Source organism: Python bivittatus, unplaced genomic scaffold, assembly GCF_059951505.1.
Source record: "Python bivittatus isolate LINGU-HERP-01145 unplaced genomic scaffold, Pbiv_v1 ctg000980_np1212, whole genome shotgun sequence".
Classification (NCBI taxonomy): domain Eukaryota; kingdom Metazoa; phylum Chordata; class Lepidosauria; order Squamata; family Pythonidae; genus Python; species Python bivittatus.
Window position 1 is genome coordinate 64,663,148 of NW_028277125.1, and position 15,289 is coordinate 64,678,436.

Here is a 15,289-nt window from a genome sequence, read left to right on the forward strand (position 1 = left end):
GAGGGATTTGGAACATCTTTTCCAGCAAAACCTTGGTAGAAATGAGATTGATAAAATAACAACAACAAAAAATCAGAATGGTTTTACATATATCTAAGAATAAAGTTCACAACTTTCTCTAGTATATAACACAAGATAACAACATACAGCAGGATGCCCGAGTGAGCCTCAGATTTAACCCCAACTCACTGAGTACATAATTTATAATGTTCATTCAGTATTATATCTATTTTTATGTGTCCATTTACACCAGGGATGTACAACCAACAGTGAACAAACATGTTTCTTGCAGTAATGAGAAATCACCAATAAAAAGAAGCTGAATTTCCTTTTTTTTAAAAAAAATGGAAAACAACTAAAGCAGGTATATATGCTTCGTGTAGCTTTCCACAACAAAATAAAAACCCAATAATTTGAAAGAAAGCTAAACTTCATGTGAAAATCCTGGCCCCACTTGCGACAAGAGAAAATAAAATTCTGCGTGCTTGCTACACCCTACATTCCTCACTGTATTTACATTCGCCCAGGCAGGAAACATAGAGGTGACTAATTTATTCTGGTAGTGTGCTAGAGGCCAGGAGCATCTGTGGGGTAAGAGGGAGGTTGTCAAAAAAAGTCAATATGGGGGGATCAGAAAACCAATATGGCACCATGTAATCCAAGCCCCACTCCTTTACGTGTGTGACACACATTAAAGTGTTGAGCAGAGTGCAGCAATACTCCTGTTGTGCAGAGTGCAGCAATACTTCCAGGAAAGTTGCCAAGGAAAGATACACATCAGCATGAGAGATTTTCAAAATGCAATGTCCATATCTTGTTCTCCAAAGAAATCCAGCCAGAAAATATATACTATCTGGTTTACTGATAAAAAATGCAAAACTCCATAAAATACAAGTTTCATACAAAATATAGGAAAAAACACATCTTCTCATGTATTTTCGCATCCAAGACTTATCTACTACACAAGCTTAACAAAGTCTCTAGCCAAAAACTCTCAGAGAAGAGGTACACTACTTAGTTATTGGTTACAACTACATAACCCATAAAAACTGACTACATGGTGGCTAAAACTCTACTGAGAGGCTGGACATATAATCCTCCCATTATATTGCCAATATGTACCCCCCCCCCCCACTGGGTAACTAGCATACACACGCCAATAGGTGGCAGTACATAGCAGTATACGTGCAAATTAAAAAACTACACATGGTTTGCTTAGCCATAACAATACTGTTTTGCAGGTAACGAGATGAATCCTTCCCATGAGAAAATCCGAACATAAAGGGACAGGGATTCAGTTGTACAATCGCAGCTGCTTTCTTGACTTTCTCTGGGCAACCACTGGAGACACCCCTGACCATGATGCTGTCCACTGCAGTCCTTGGCTAGCTAAACAAATCAAGGCTTAAATGAAATGTGCTCCTCCCCAGCTATCAAAAGATTGCCCATTCTTAAGGATAGTCATAATTCTCCAAAAGAGTCCATTTTAGCCATGGCTTATAGACCAAGGTATATTTCGTTTGCTTGTTTGTCACTTGGTCTTTGAACACTGGAGCTCAATGCCCACATGGGTGGGACTTACATGGAACTCAGTCTAATTCCTATGTAAATTAATTTAATACAGTTAATAGAATTAATCCCTAAGAATGTAATAATATTCTACTTCTGTCTTATCGGAATTCCTAATTTAATAGCAGCTTTATGAATGTGAAGCTGGAGTCAAGCTTTTGCAGGCTAAGTGTGACCTTGGAGTTCTGGACTGTGGACAGGGTTGTTTTTCAGCCTATGCAGAAATATGTCCAGTACCTGATTTCTGATGGCATGGTATCTGAGAGTCTTTTTAATGTGACCCTAATTTGGAGGGGGGAGGTATAAAAAATTTTTTATTGCTGAGGGTGGCAGATAAACACTGTTCTGCACCTGCAAGGCAAACACTGTTCTCTCTGTTGCCTTTTGTAAAGTTCATCATAAACTCATTTTACCTTTTCTTTTTTTGTTTCCTTTCTTTTATTCAGGGCAAAATCAGTAAGGTCTTAAATCAATTACCATCCTAATAACACTCACCTGTGCTGGCAGTGGCATTAAACTCAGTTTGCTAAACCTGCTGTCACAGCGAAGTGGCATGTGCTAGCTTGAATTCTACGTTGGCTAAATTCCCTCATTTATCTTCAATAGGGCTATTAGGTGAATTATAATTCATTTTCATAATTGTTCTGAGGTGGGCGGGATACAAAGGGCCCTGTTTAATATTAATTCAGCTATAATTCCAACAAATGTACACACTGATGCAGTCTTTCAAACTGCCTAAGAGAAAGAAAATTGCATTCAATGCTACAGGGCATCAATCAAGCTTCTTACTGTAACTCTTTTAAGTGGCACTGGATCTTCATTTTTTAATGGAAAGATGGCTTATTGCAAATCAGCATCACATTTGATATAATTTTTATTTCCTAGAATATCTCTGTCTTGCTGAAGAGGCATCTTAGACAAATGATGAGTGGCTGGTGCTGGGGCTTGGTTTGAAAGAAAGCCCCCCGTCCAGAAAAATAGAAAAGTAAGTAGAGATAGTAAGTAATATCCTGGGAGCCAGAGAGGTTGATGAGCAGAATCAGCACTAATTTATCTTCTGTTAATAGGTGGATTGTGACTGACCATACCTACTACATCGGCCATTTTGTGACCCCATTCACAATTCTATACCTGTTCACAATACAGTGGTACCTCGGGATACGAACGCCTCTACTAACGAACTTTTCGGGTTACGACCAGCTCCGGCCGCAAAAATTTACCTCGATGTGCGAACTCCGCCTCAGGGTACGGTCATTTTTCCGCCCTGACATCTGGTCCGCGGCTGTTCTCCTGCCGCGCCGCGCAGTGCCCGGCCGTTCTCCCACCGTGCCGCGCCAGGCCGTTTTCCTGCCGCGCCGCGCAGTGCCCGGCTGTTCTCCCACCGCACCATGCCGTGTGGCGCCCGGCCATTCTCATGCGGTGCCCGGCCATTCTTGCACAGTGCCCAGCCGTTGTCCCGCCGCACGGTGCCCAGCCATTCTCCCGCCGCGCCACGCCCAGCCGTTCTCCCGCCGTGCCGTGCCATGCCCGGCCTTTTTCCTGCCACACCACGCCTGGCCGTTCTCCTGCCCCTGACGCGTGGTCCGCGGACACCAGAACGGATTAACGGTAATTACATTGAACCTTATGGGAAAATTTGCTTCGGGGTGCAACCAAATTCGGAGGGCGGAACGGATTAACCGGATTTACATTGAACCCTATGGGGAAATTTGCGTTGGGTTACAACCAACTCGGGATACGCCCAGAGTCACGGAACGCATTAAGTTCGTATCCCGAGGTACCACTGTATCACTGTTATTGTTGATTGTTATTTTATTTCAAGGTTTGGGGGGGCGCTGTATGCCATCCAGAGTCACACTGTTCAAGTTGGGCAGCCATATAAAATTTAACCACAATGAATCTGTTCTCCAGTCCAGGGTTTTTCAAACTTTTTCAGGCCATGGAATCTTTTTAAAAAAAATCTCAGAATCCCTGATCAAAAGGCAAAACTCTAATAATAGAAAACTATCTGCCTTTGAGTGACCTTTTTTTTGTCCTGGGTCTCTCATGAAAGCTCATCAGATTTTAGGGTTCCATTGAAAGCTGTGTTTTCAGAGTCCACAATATTAAGCCTCTGCAGCAAAGGACATTTCCCAACATTATTTTGTACATACCTCCTCTAGTGTTTTGTGCCAGGGATACATGTGAAGCAAATGTTAAACTAACTATTGGGAGGTATAAGGATTTAAAAAAAAATCTTATGAAACATGTTACATTTCATAGCATGTGAAATATATGTCTATTTTGGTCCTTGAGTGATGGCCAAGAAATCTTCAACTTTGGTTTCCTCATCTTGTGGATAGAAATATACCAGTAATCAGTAAACATAGGGGGGCAAGAGGGGACAAGTGACAAAATGTGTGTTGCAGCTTTGCAACACAACTTCACCCCCCACGTACCTGCATGCAATGTGGCAAAAAAGGGCCAAACGTGCATCTGACATCACAACAAAGCATTTAGTCATTTTGTTGTCATGGCTCACTATGGATTCTTCTCCCTGTAAAAATATTTAGTGTATTAGTTTTTAGAATGCAGGGGAAATGGAGGAATGCAGTGAGTTTATAGGACATGGTAAAACAGGAATAAGGATTTTCTTTCATTCATTCCTCAAGAAAGCACTGATGGTTTGTTTGTATGCTCATATGTTCCAGGCATTGCTGGAATAGGCACCATCTTTTCAGATCCTTTCTGCTTAACCAACATTGCCCTGTTCTTCTGTGTTTTCATTTTCATTTCTCAGTTCAGTACATTTTATTCCTCAATGATAGTCTTTGCAACTTGGGGGCCACTTTGAACTATCATTGATGAACACTGAAGTGCTGATCCTTTTATTAATCTCAGGCCTGTCAGAGTTTTCATCTTAAGTAGCCTTGTTCTTTATACTCTTCATCAATCTTTCTTTCCAACTTCCAGAGACCATTATCCAGTTTATCTTGCAAATGTCACATTGTTATTGCATGCCAGAAAGTTGATTGCATAGCTGCTGTTGGACTCCTTCCCTGCCAATGCTGGAAATATAACCCTGGGTGCAATTGGACACATTATGATACAGTTTTCATGTGCAATCTCTGTGCATGACTTCATCCCCATTGATTCCCCATACCTGAACCGCAGTTGGAAAAAGAACATCTCTCTGCCTTGTGGTGGTTTATGCCTCACAGAAATATTGTAAAGCAGGAGGCCAACATTTATGTTTAAAAACGTCTTCTGAGTTGGGGTAGCTAAGTACCCCAGTGCCTATGGAAGGGATAATACTGGAGGGGGGGGAGTAAGAATCTTCAGCCCATTTTCATTTTTTTTTTTAATGGAGAGGGCTTTTAAATAAAAAAAAGTGTATTAAATGAATGATGTAATTATTCCACTGTAATTTTCAAGTTCTGCCTCCCAAATGAGTCCACCAAAAAACTAGGATGGCTAGATGGCTCTCAGATCACAAACCAATTTTGTCAGCTTTAGAGTAAAACAAAATTAGACATAAAATGAATATTTAATACATTTTAAATAGACTAGATAATTTGCTTATACCTGTTAAATATGCCCTACTGGGGCTTCTCCATCTACTGTCTCAATATTGTAATATCTATAATAGTGAAGTGGAGTTTTTTTGGTATGAAAGATTATATTTTTACTTTTCCAATATCTGTAAATGATTTCCAAACAACTTGTATGGGGGAAAATAAAAATAAATGCAATAGGTCAATTAATCATTATGATGATCTTCAGGTCTTCTTCCACTTCAGTTGTTTTAACAATCAAAACTATACTTTTGACACAAAAACAGAACCTTGTGGAATTCAATGTTTCTTTGGACAAGCTCCCAAAACCTGGACTTAACTCAAGGGAAGACAGATGAGCAACTGATCTTGAGAGATGCATTGTCCTCATTGCTATTATAACTGGTAGCCATTCCTAATCTTATCTAAACTCAGAAGGTTAACTATCAAAACTGCTACTATTTCAGATGCAAAAGGCTCTGTAGAGCAGAAGCCAGACATCTAAGCCCTCATTTTACTTCTTCCATCCCATTGGAAAGATCTTTCAATAACACTGTCCCATGCAAGATTTTTAATTATAATGGAAGTGATAGAATAACAGGCCACACAGTGTCATGCTTCAGTCCAGCACCAGTGTAAATCACAATTCTCCAGATGATTAACCCATTATTCAGGAACTGGCTTATTGGTGGTAGATTCTCAGACATGATTTAGCTACTATGGATACTTTAATACAGACCAGAAAGGAAGCCGACTACAATAGAAGATCTGCCTAATGCATTCAGTGCCTATATACTGTATACATCAGGGCATCAGGGTTTAAATTTTACGCTTTTTCCTCCTGCCTTAAAGTTTACAGATATTCGCTTCAAGGTCATAAAAGACAGCTGGGATGTGTTAACCTAAGAGTTCTCAGTTCTGGTCCTTGCTATGCGTGCTTCATTCCTAACACATCGTGAAATTTGTTTTGTGTATTTTCCCCTTAAACTAGTCTTTTCCCCCTTTTCTTTCTTAATCAATTAAAAAAAAAAAAAGACCTGCTTAATGATATAGCGGGAGTTAAATCTGGCTCTTTATTTGCTGTTAGGGTCATCAAGGAGTTTTCTTGATGCTAAAAATACTTTTTCTAATAACCCAGAAAATCTTCAGGTTTTAACCTGTCCAATCATATTTCACCATGTCAGTATTTCTTTCTCCTCTGCAACTTTGAAGAATCCAAATGGAATGCTAAATGAACAGGCTTAAGAATCTAGGACCTTCTACTATCATTGGCATTCATTTCTCCCTTGACAGGCTTAAGGAAGGGGGGAAAAACGCTCACAGTATTCAGGTGAAGCTATGTGGGAAATAGTGTGAGAACACCTGTTTTGGCATCAGTAGATGTTAGATGCATACCAGATTAGTTGCTAGGCAGTTGCAGAGGATTTTTAGATCTCCCCCAATACCTTTGCAGAAAAATGTTAGTAAGGTATTATCATCTTGCCTGTTATATGTTTGAGTAGTTTTGAGCAGTCTGATATCCTATTATGCCTGAAGAAATGTGTAATATAAGGAGGTTATAAACTATATTTGCAAGTGTATTACTGTTGAAGGGCATTGTTTTGATACACAATTTTACACTCTCTCATAATGTGTGGGCATGCATGTGATAGTGCACTCTATCTTATTTGCAAAGGATTAACTTGCTTTGTAAGGAGCACAGCATTTCTTTCCCCCATCTTATCTCTTTGTTGAATGCCTGATTGCCTTCTAAGAGAGCACAGCATTCCCCCACCCCATTTCCTTTAGAAGCAATTAGCCAGATGCCTGTAGCCATAAATTAATTCCGTACCAGGCTGGTGTTAGGCTGGTGTCCGGAGAAAGAAGTTTGAAATTCCAAAGAAGAGATAAGAAGAAGAAAAAAGTTAAACTTAGATTCACCTCTTTAGGCCCACCTTTACTTTTCCCTGGGTCATCCCAAAATTCCCTTGTATGGATATGAGGGGATGTACTATCTGAATACATCTGAATATGCCTATAAAATCTTTGTTGCTCACTTTGCAAGGTGTGGTTCTGGGCAACACTCCTTGAGCCATCCAGAAGGTTTCCTTGGCCAATAAAACCTCTGTTAATTAAAAGCCTCATCTCAAGTCGTCTTATTTGGCTTTATGGAAACTTGGGAAATAAAAGGTGCCATACACTGTTTTAAAAAATGACATCAGAACTGTGACACAAAAAAATGTGACTTGAATGATTAATAAGTTCCAAACCTGCAAGTATCAATACTTAGGTAAATTATATATAATCTTAAGTTGTGTATATTAGAGATAAGAGTAAAGGGCTTTTGGGTAGTTTATACTGAACCAATTTTATTTGCATTTCTGAACTGAGTAGAACTCAGATATTTTTTGGCTTGGGCATTTCATCATGTTTTTCAGTTTTGGGGCTCAAAATCTGCATTGAAATTCATAGAGAAGGATGTGAATTTTCATGCAAGTTTAAAACATTCACTGATTAATGAAAAATTGAACAGAATGGACATTTGATGAATATCTGTAAAACTGCCATAATCAGAAATGATTTTTTCTATTGCTATTCATATATATTAACCTAGGACAGTTCACACATGCATGTGCAAGGCTTTATATCTCTACATAATCTTAGGTTTCAACTGGATTTATAACTGAATGTTTGAACTAACTCTACAAAAGAATATTAAGTCTGATGTTAAATTCAATTATATGAACTTTCCAACTGTGATACTAGATCTTTGATTACTCATTTTTATATGCAAATCAACTCCTGATATTAGACTCAAATCAAGGCTATGAAAATGTGAAAACAAATTGGGTAGATTGTGAAAAACTTAAAAGCATTTTGTTAATGTCCATAGATGTGAAAGTCTTATCTATTGTATCCTATCCAAGCCATCACAACAAATCACAGATGTTCATGTTTAAACAAGACTTACAGTAATTATTTGAGAAGCTATGACAACAAGAATCTGCCAGTATTAAAAGATTACAGCTGAAACTAAGAAGACCATGCAACTTTCAAATGTGTTAAATCCACTCTTCTTTCACCACCATGTAATAGGCACTTCCATGGGTTCATGGGAGTTGATACAAAACATAGTACAAAATTCCTTTTGTGAATTTCTTTCTCTTTTAAGACAGCAAGTAAAACAAAGAGCATTTATTTTTGTTTTTACAACCTTTCTTTGCAAAAGCTATTTACAACTAGATCACCACATTCTATTCTTCACTCCTTCCTACATCTGCCCACTTGCTAGGTTACCAGAGTGATTCCTTTTCTATTGAAAATGTTTGCAAGCTATAGTGTTAGCTTAACCTGTATGTACATATAATCATTTCTAAGTACCCTACCTACTTTCTATTTAAAGATAAGTAAGAGGCTAACATATTGAGTAGCATTCCTGTTTTAAGGCTCATACTGGCTTCTTTCCCTGTGATAGGGAAGAATAGTTTCTATCTCCTTTCAACTTCCCCCAATGGTGCTCTGTGAATGGTGGAAAAGGTCCTATGGTATCTTCCCCTCTTCAGATCTTTGATGAGTCTTCTTAGGATCTCACCCAACTCCACAGATTCCAAGCTCCCTTCCAACTGACAAGTCTTCAGCATTGTAGCACCACTTGGTCCATCTCATGTTCACTAGACAGCATTATTCTTTATTAAAACTAACAGCAGATCTTCAACAGCCAATGTGACCTAAATCCATCTTGGGTTGCCAACCATCACAACTCCATCCCCCTTCCCAGCAGATCTTTTTTTTTTTAAGACTCCACCTTCTTTGCTAGCTCAGCAACTGTCCTATATGAAATCTATATGAAAATCTATATGAAACAATAATATCTCCCTAATGTCAGGCTCTACTTATCAACTACAATAGAACAGAGTCTCTATTTGAGTATTTGCATGGCTATATCACAGAGGCATGTCTCCTCCAAACTGTCACACCCCAAAAAGTTATTAGCCAGAGTTATACATTTAGGAGCCTAAAAAACTAAGTAAATTGTTTCAGTTTAAGAGTTTGTTGTTCAAACTCTTGAAAATAGTTTTATAGGTCACAGTTCACTAAATGGTAGTGGTTTACAAAGGCTGGAATAGTAATCTGTCAGGATTACAGGACACAGGTCTTATCCATGCATATGTGTGTACATGATTGATGTAATTATAAAGGTATGGGAATGTAATCCAGAATGTCACTCTAAAGTTGAGAAATAAAGGAATATCAGTTCAGTGCAAATCAGTAGGAGCTTGATAGATGTGTGATAGAGTAAAATGTGGTTGCAAAGATCTGTATCTGGAGGAAGTTAAAATCAAGGGGGGATAAGCACCTTCTGTGAGAGCAAATAGAAAACAAAGTTGAAGAAGAGATTAACTGTTGCTGCAACAAAAGAGCAACACAGTTAGGAGTCTTTAAAAACAATAGAATTGGGGCCTCTGGTCAAGAAAGAGTCTTTTGTATCCTAAGGAGTGGAGATGCAGAAAATGAAACTCAGGAGTTTGGAAAAGGTGTAAAAAATTGGAGCTGAGTGTGCATGAGAGAAAATCTGGGAGAGAAAGAAGAGGAGCAGAAGTCTGGAACAACAGCTAGGAAAAAGAAGAACAGGAAAAGGTTAGTCTAGAAAGGGATATCCTAAGGAGATAAAAAGGTTATAAAACTAGAAAAGAAATAAGACTACTCACAAATAAGCAACACATATGAAGCTTTTCTCAAGGCAGCACCATCCAGGTTAGATTTCACTCCCCGCAGCTAAGAAGGAGAGAGGAAAGGAATTAGGAGCTTCAGTTGGCAACATTCAACCAATGTGGAGAGAGGAAGAGAGAGACTGACAATTACACTACTGACAAAATCACCCAGTCAAACAACTGGGGAAGGATTGAGACTTGAAGAACCAAGATAACTGGGCTGGGTCAGATGGCCCAGAAAGAGGGACCAAGCAACAGGTAGAGGAGAGCAAGAAAAACAAGACTTTAGCAGAAGCAGCTATTGCTTTAGACATTTTACAAAGGAAAAGAAGAGTTGATTTCTTTAAATGTGTACTCTGCCTTTAAGGAGACTGCTTAGTTTTTTATGGGTTGTGTGTATATTAGAGAGAGGGAGGAAAAATGCTTGTTTCTCAGAAAGCTTTTTCTGTAGGATTCCAAGTTCAATATTTTATTGCTGCTTAAAGTTATTCTTTTACTTGTTTGATATCTGTATGGTTCTTGCCTCCTAATGCACATGGTAAAGTTGTTCTTGTCTATTCATGAGAGATTTGACTTTTTTTTTTTTTAATTGGACTTGCAAAGGAGAGGAAGGAAATTGCCCCTTAGAGCCCTCCCCTCCTCTGCTGGTAGTAGATGCAGTAGCAGATTGATTAAAGTGAATTGCAAAGGAGCTGGAAGGGTCCTGCAGGGAAGTTCTATGGAAACCAGATTTCTGAGCCAGGAAGGAAGGGAGACAGACTATGTATGTGTAGCTGAGGTGCATCTTTGCTTCCTGAGACAGAAGATGACTGATTGGGCTGTGCATTTGACTCAGGCAACATCCAAATTCTGAGATCAGTTTTACTTTTCTCCTTCAAGCAACATTTGTTTTCAAAACAGTCACGGAAGTGAAAAGAATCTGCCTTGTGCTTATGAGCCCTCCATCAAGTTAAACATGAGTTTATGTAAAAGAAATAACTTGTTAAAGGTATTTTATGTTATCTTGAGCATAGAATGATACTTGTGGCAAATAGAATCTCAAAGTAAAGCCTTAACTTACTGCGTGCATTTATTCTCAGTGATTTCTTGCTTCTAGCTGCTTAAAATAGTTCCAGGGACAAAGTGGGAAGTGTTAATATCCCAATTGTGGGTTCCTGTTGTGAATACCATTGATCTCTACACTTTGGCCTCCCAGATGGCAAGACTTTTCTGAAGCATATGCCACCCTGTTTGTTGGATTTTGTTTCTGGTTTTGTTTTGTTTCTCTTTTGTTTCTCCTGTAGGGAATAAAAAAGCCTTCACCATTAGGAACTGGGATTGAAAATATTTAGATGATGGCTGTTTTCCCCCAACTCAGGTATTGCTATTACTTCCATAGTGGCACAACTATGCCATGTTGAGGAATGCTATGCAAAATGCCTAAGAAGATACCATAGTTCAAACTGGTCTTGGAAATCGGTTACTGATGGGATCTGAGCAGCTTGCAAACTGAGGGAAATTAAGAGGTCTGGGAAGAGGCTAGAATTGAACCTGTGAGATTCAGAATACAATCACATTAAAAAAGAAAAAGAAAATTAGACCAGGGTAGAATAAAATCTGAATTCACCTAACCAGTTGTATACTGGCTTGACATTAAAATCTTATCTGGACCTCGGTTAACTGGATCTGATGCTCAGTGGGGACAATGTTTTAAGGTTCCCTATTACCCATAGACCCTAGTTTAGTTTGGATCAAGACAGCTTGTTTATTTTTAAGGAAATAGTTATGCAAATTGATTTTGTCTAGTCTGCCACTAATCTTCTTGGAAAGCAATCTGAGGTGTCTTTCAGTTTAGGGATTATTGTTATCAGTGGCTAACACTAGCTAAACCCTATATGAAAGGGACAATGAAAGAGGAAGGCAGGCACTGAAGTAAAGAAAAAATACATTTCAGAAAACATTCCTTTTTCAAGTGGTCTTCTGAAATATCTATGAATTTAAGTGTTCTTGGAAAAAAAAAAATCCCTGAGATAGCTCAGGCCAATTTTATTTTTTAATTGGCACATGGGATTTCTCCCTGTCTGTTTTATTTATATGAGGGTAACACCTTCCACAGATATATTTATACCTGACTTCCAGCCAAGTGAGGTCTGGAGAAACTCTAACTTTCCAAACATTGTTAAATACAACTCCCAATATCTCTAATCTATGGCTGAGACTGCTAAGAATTGTAATTACATCATGTAACCCATGATGTAAATGAGACTTCTCAATCCAAATGTTTAAATAGTAACAATTTAAACAAAGTCTATGAGAGTCATGAGAGCCAGTTTGGTGTAGTGGTTAAGCACCAGGCAAGAAACCAGGAGACTGTGAGTTCTAGTCCCACCTCAGGCACAAATCCAGCTGGATCACCATGGGCCAGTCACACTCTCTCAGCCCTAGGAAGGATGCAATGGCAGGCCATTTCTGAAAACATTGCAAGAAACTGGAGGGACTCATCCAGGCAGTCACCAGGAGTAAACATTGACTTGAAGGCATCCTCATCCTCAAAGGTTTTTCCTCCTTATCTAAGAAGTTAGAAGAATAGTGTTGCTATTGTTACTTGAAGGTACTTTCTTACCAAGCTATACATTCTGAACAGCATCCAATGATGGTCTTCCTGGATGTGAAGATCATTCACCCAAAAAAAAAAAAAAAAGCAGTCTCTTAAAATAATACAACAAAGTTCATGTAAACTGCTGAAATTTTTTGGCAGTACATTTTGATAGTAGCCTCAGGCATTTTCCAAAGCTGTGCTTCCTTCTTCTGCATGCCAGACACTTCTACAACTTTGTTGAATTGAAATCCTTGATGATACTACATCCCTTTGTAAGTTGGAAACCATCTGACATGAGTAAACAAATCTTCAACATGTTTAAACTTTTGTTGGTTGGTAATCCAACAGAGAAATGCCAGGACATTATTGCTGTTGTAGAAGCTGTACTATTGACTAAGTGTACATAATCATGAAAAACAGAGAATCTGTAAAATCACAATAGGAAAGTTGTTAATCTCAAACTTTCAGTATGCACCCAGAGTAGAGTGTTAATAGAACCTTGCCACAGTCAACCTAACCTCACTCACATGAGACAGATCTTAGAATACAAAACCAAAAACAATCTAAGAAGCCCATTAAAACTCCCTAACGGAGGCTAAGCCACCAGAATAATAATTTGGAGGGGAAGAGAGTGATAATGTAGGCAGTGGAGAAACAAGGAAAAAGGGAGGGGTTGAGAGAGCACACATTCTAAATGCATTTTTCTCTAAAGGTGAACAAATGAGATTTTCACTCAAGTATTTTTTGTCAAGTACTCTCTAGAGTTTTACAAGCAAAAATGGTTAGCTTTTTCATTTAGGAGTCATCAGTTGAAAAGAGAATGAGACAGAGTGAGCAACATTTGAAAAGCAGATAGTAAGATAACAGTAGTTCCTCAAAATACATTTTATAAAACTGGAAAATCAAATTGATTGCTCGTTGGGCACTCCAAATGGTAAGATTGGAAAGGCAAGTATTAAGTATCTTCTTAAATATCCTGGTTTTAATTCTTCAGGTGCCCTAAACATAAGTTGCTTTTATCAAAAGTGAATACAGAAAATGCCCTTAATTCATACAGAACTGGGATAAACAACTAGGTATAGCTGAAATACAATTCCCACCGATCCTTATCCACCTTAGAACCTGGGGGTTGTAGTTTTGCAATATGAGCGAAGCCAGAGGTTCTACAACTCTGATATATTTTCCTTGCCGTTCTATAGGATCGTGTAATAGTTTATCTTACTTTCTAAGAATGTTGACTGCATTAATGGCATCACATTTACTTTGGTTCTTATTGTCAGAGGGTGGGTCAGAATAGGAGCTGATACACACACACACACAGACCCAATAGTTAAACAAATGAGGGATTTTATTCTGGACACTGATACTAAGTACTAATGAAGTACTGTGATCTAATAATATATACAAGTATTATTTACAAAACTAGTATATGTTCCTCTGTATGCACAGAATACGATAAGAAATATAAGAAATCAAGTCTTAACCTACTTAATTTTCTTCCCTATTAAGCCTAGTTCCTTCACTTTACCTTGTAATTTATTGCAGCTTCTACTCCCCCTTCCGATCTCAGTTACTAACACTGGAATATCTGTGAGTTTTCTCCTGGCTATTTTACCACCAAACAAAGCCTTTAATTCAGAAAGTTCCATTGTCCAGCACTGGAATCTTCATACACATAATGCAGTCTACCCTCCTGGTCTTTCTGCACTCTCACAAGCTGCTCCCAGCTTTTTCATCTTGGTCTTCCTCCACATTCCAGGGCTGGAATCTCTGGACATGGCAGGCTGGTTGTTCCTCTGCTCCACTCCGTGTTAACGAGGTAATGTTCTCTCTAGCACCATGCCCTGCAGCATCTGAAATACATGCCCCTCCTTTCTCTACTTCTTCTTTCTCTTTTTATATCCTATATCTGAGGTGTGTATGTGCCATTTCACAGGTGCATGCTAGCATTTGCTTCTTTTTCTGCCCATGTACTCTTGGTTTTGTGTTGAGTCATCTGCCTCCCCCCCCACAAATAAATAAATTAAAAATTAAAAATCCACGACCTTAGCAAAGACCCAACCACTTGTCTCCCAGCTGGGCTTTACTGTGCCACACTGAATCTTTTTCCAAAGATGATTCTTTTCTCAGAATGGATAATATATGGGCCTGAAAGTAACTTATGACCAGTGATCAAAGTCTCCATGTTAAATTAAATGGAAAAGCTAAAAATATCCAGAAGGCTATTTATCCATATCATACCATCATTTATGCATGAGGAAAAAGAACAGGAGCTAGTCTCCAGAAGATTGAAATGATGGATTCTTCTTCCAATTTTTGTTTGTTTAGGCTTGTTTAAGTTGGCCTCGTAGACAAGGATGAACAAGATGACCCATAATTTCACTAATTTGCATTTGTTCTGGCAAGTTAAGAGTGAAAGTCAGAAAATGTATTGTGTATCAAACATAAAAGGGTGCCCACAGGATATGGTCAAAAAAGTCAAGATGGCAATACAACAGTAAGATCAAAGCTCTGCCTGTTTTTTATATGCTTTCCACTGTTGTGGCTGCCATCTTGACCTTTTTGACAACATCCTATGGACACCCTTTTAAACAGATCAAATGTGACTTTGTTTTCACAATAATGTCATGATAATGATTAGAAACTTCAGGGTTACCATGTTTTGACTTTGTACTGGATCACATTATAAATTAGGGTAGCCCAAAATGAAGATGTATATACACAAGCCTGTTGGTGACTTGTTGAGACCAAAGATTCTAACACAAGTCTCTGAAATGAGCTGAAGAAGCAACTGTTCAAAACCCAAGACCCATTAGTCCTATTTTATACGCCAGGAACAAAGACGATAAAAGATAGTCAAGTAGCACAAGGCCAGCCCTAGCAGGGATACGTGTTGTTAGTTGTTCTTGTTCTCATTA

At 38.6% G+C, this 15,289-nt stretch overlaps 1 protein-coding gene and 1 long non-coding RNA gene across 22 annotated transcripts in view; one reads left to right on the forward strand and one right to left on the reverse strand.

The window, feature by feature from the left end:
* Positions 1 to 11,116, reverse strand: part of LOC112540558 (uncharacterized) — a 139,461-nt gene extending 128,345 nt beyond the window's left edge. For 4 of the 19 annotated variants that reach the window (XR_015794301.1, XR_015794300.1, XR_015794302.1 and 1 more), the window contains exons 1-2: positions 9,791 to 9,945; positions 4,008 to 4,105 (exon numbers count right to left, since the gene is read on the reverse strand). Coding sequence is in view for 4 of the 19 variants with exons in the window: in XM_088131769.1 (XP_087987895.1) it covers positions 4,008 to 4,105; positions 9,791 to 9,805 (113 nt within the window). In the remaining 15 variants the exon portion in view is untranslated. Of the gene's footprint in view, positions 1 to 4,007; positions 4,106 to 7,138; positions 7,306 to 9,438; positions 9,695 to 9,790 lie in introns of all 19 variants that reach the window. The other 15 variants (XR_015794307.1, XR_015794309.1, XR_015794308.1 and 12 more) reach the window with 11 other exon arrangements.
* LOC148213606 (uncharacterized) overlaps positions 9,916 to 15,289 on the forward strand; it is a 66,878-nt gene continuing 61,504 nt past the window's right edge. For all 3 annotated transcript variants that reach the window (XR_015794311.1, XR_015794312.1, XR_015794310.1), the window contains exon 1: positions 9,916 to 10,051. This is a non-coding gene — a long non-coding RNA (uncharacterized LOC148213606). The remainder of the gene's footprint in view (positions 10,052 to 15,289) is intronic.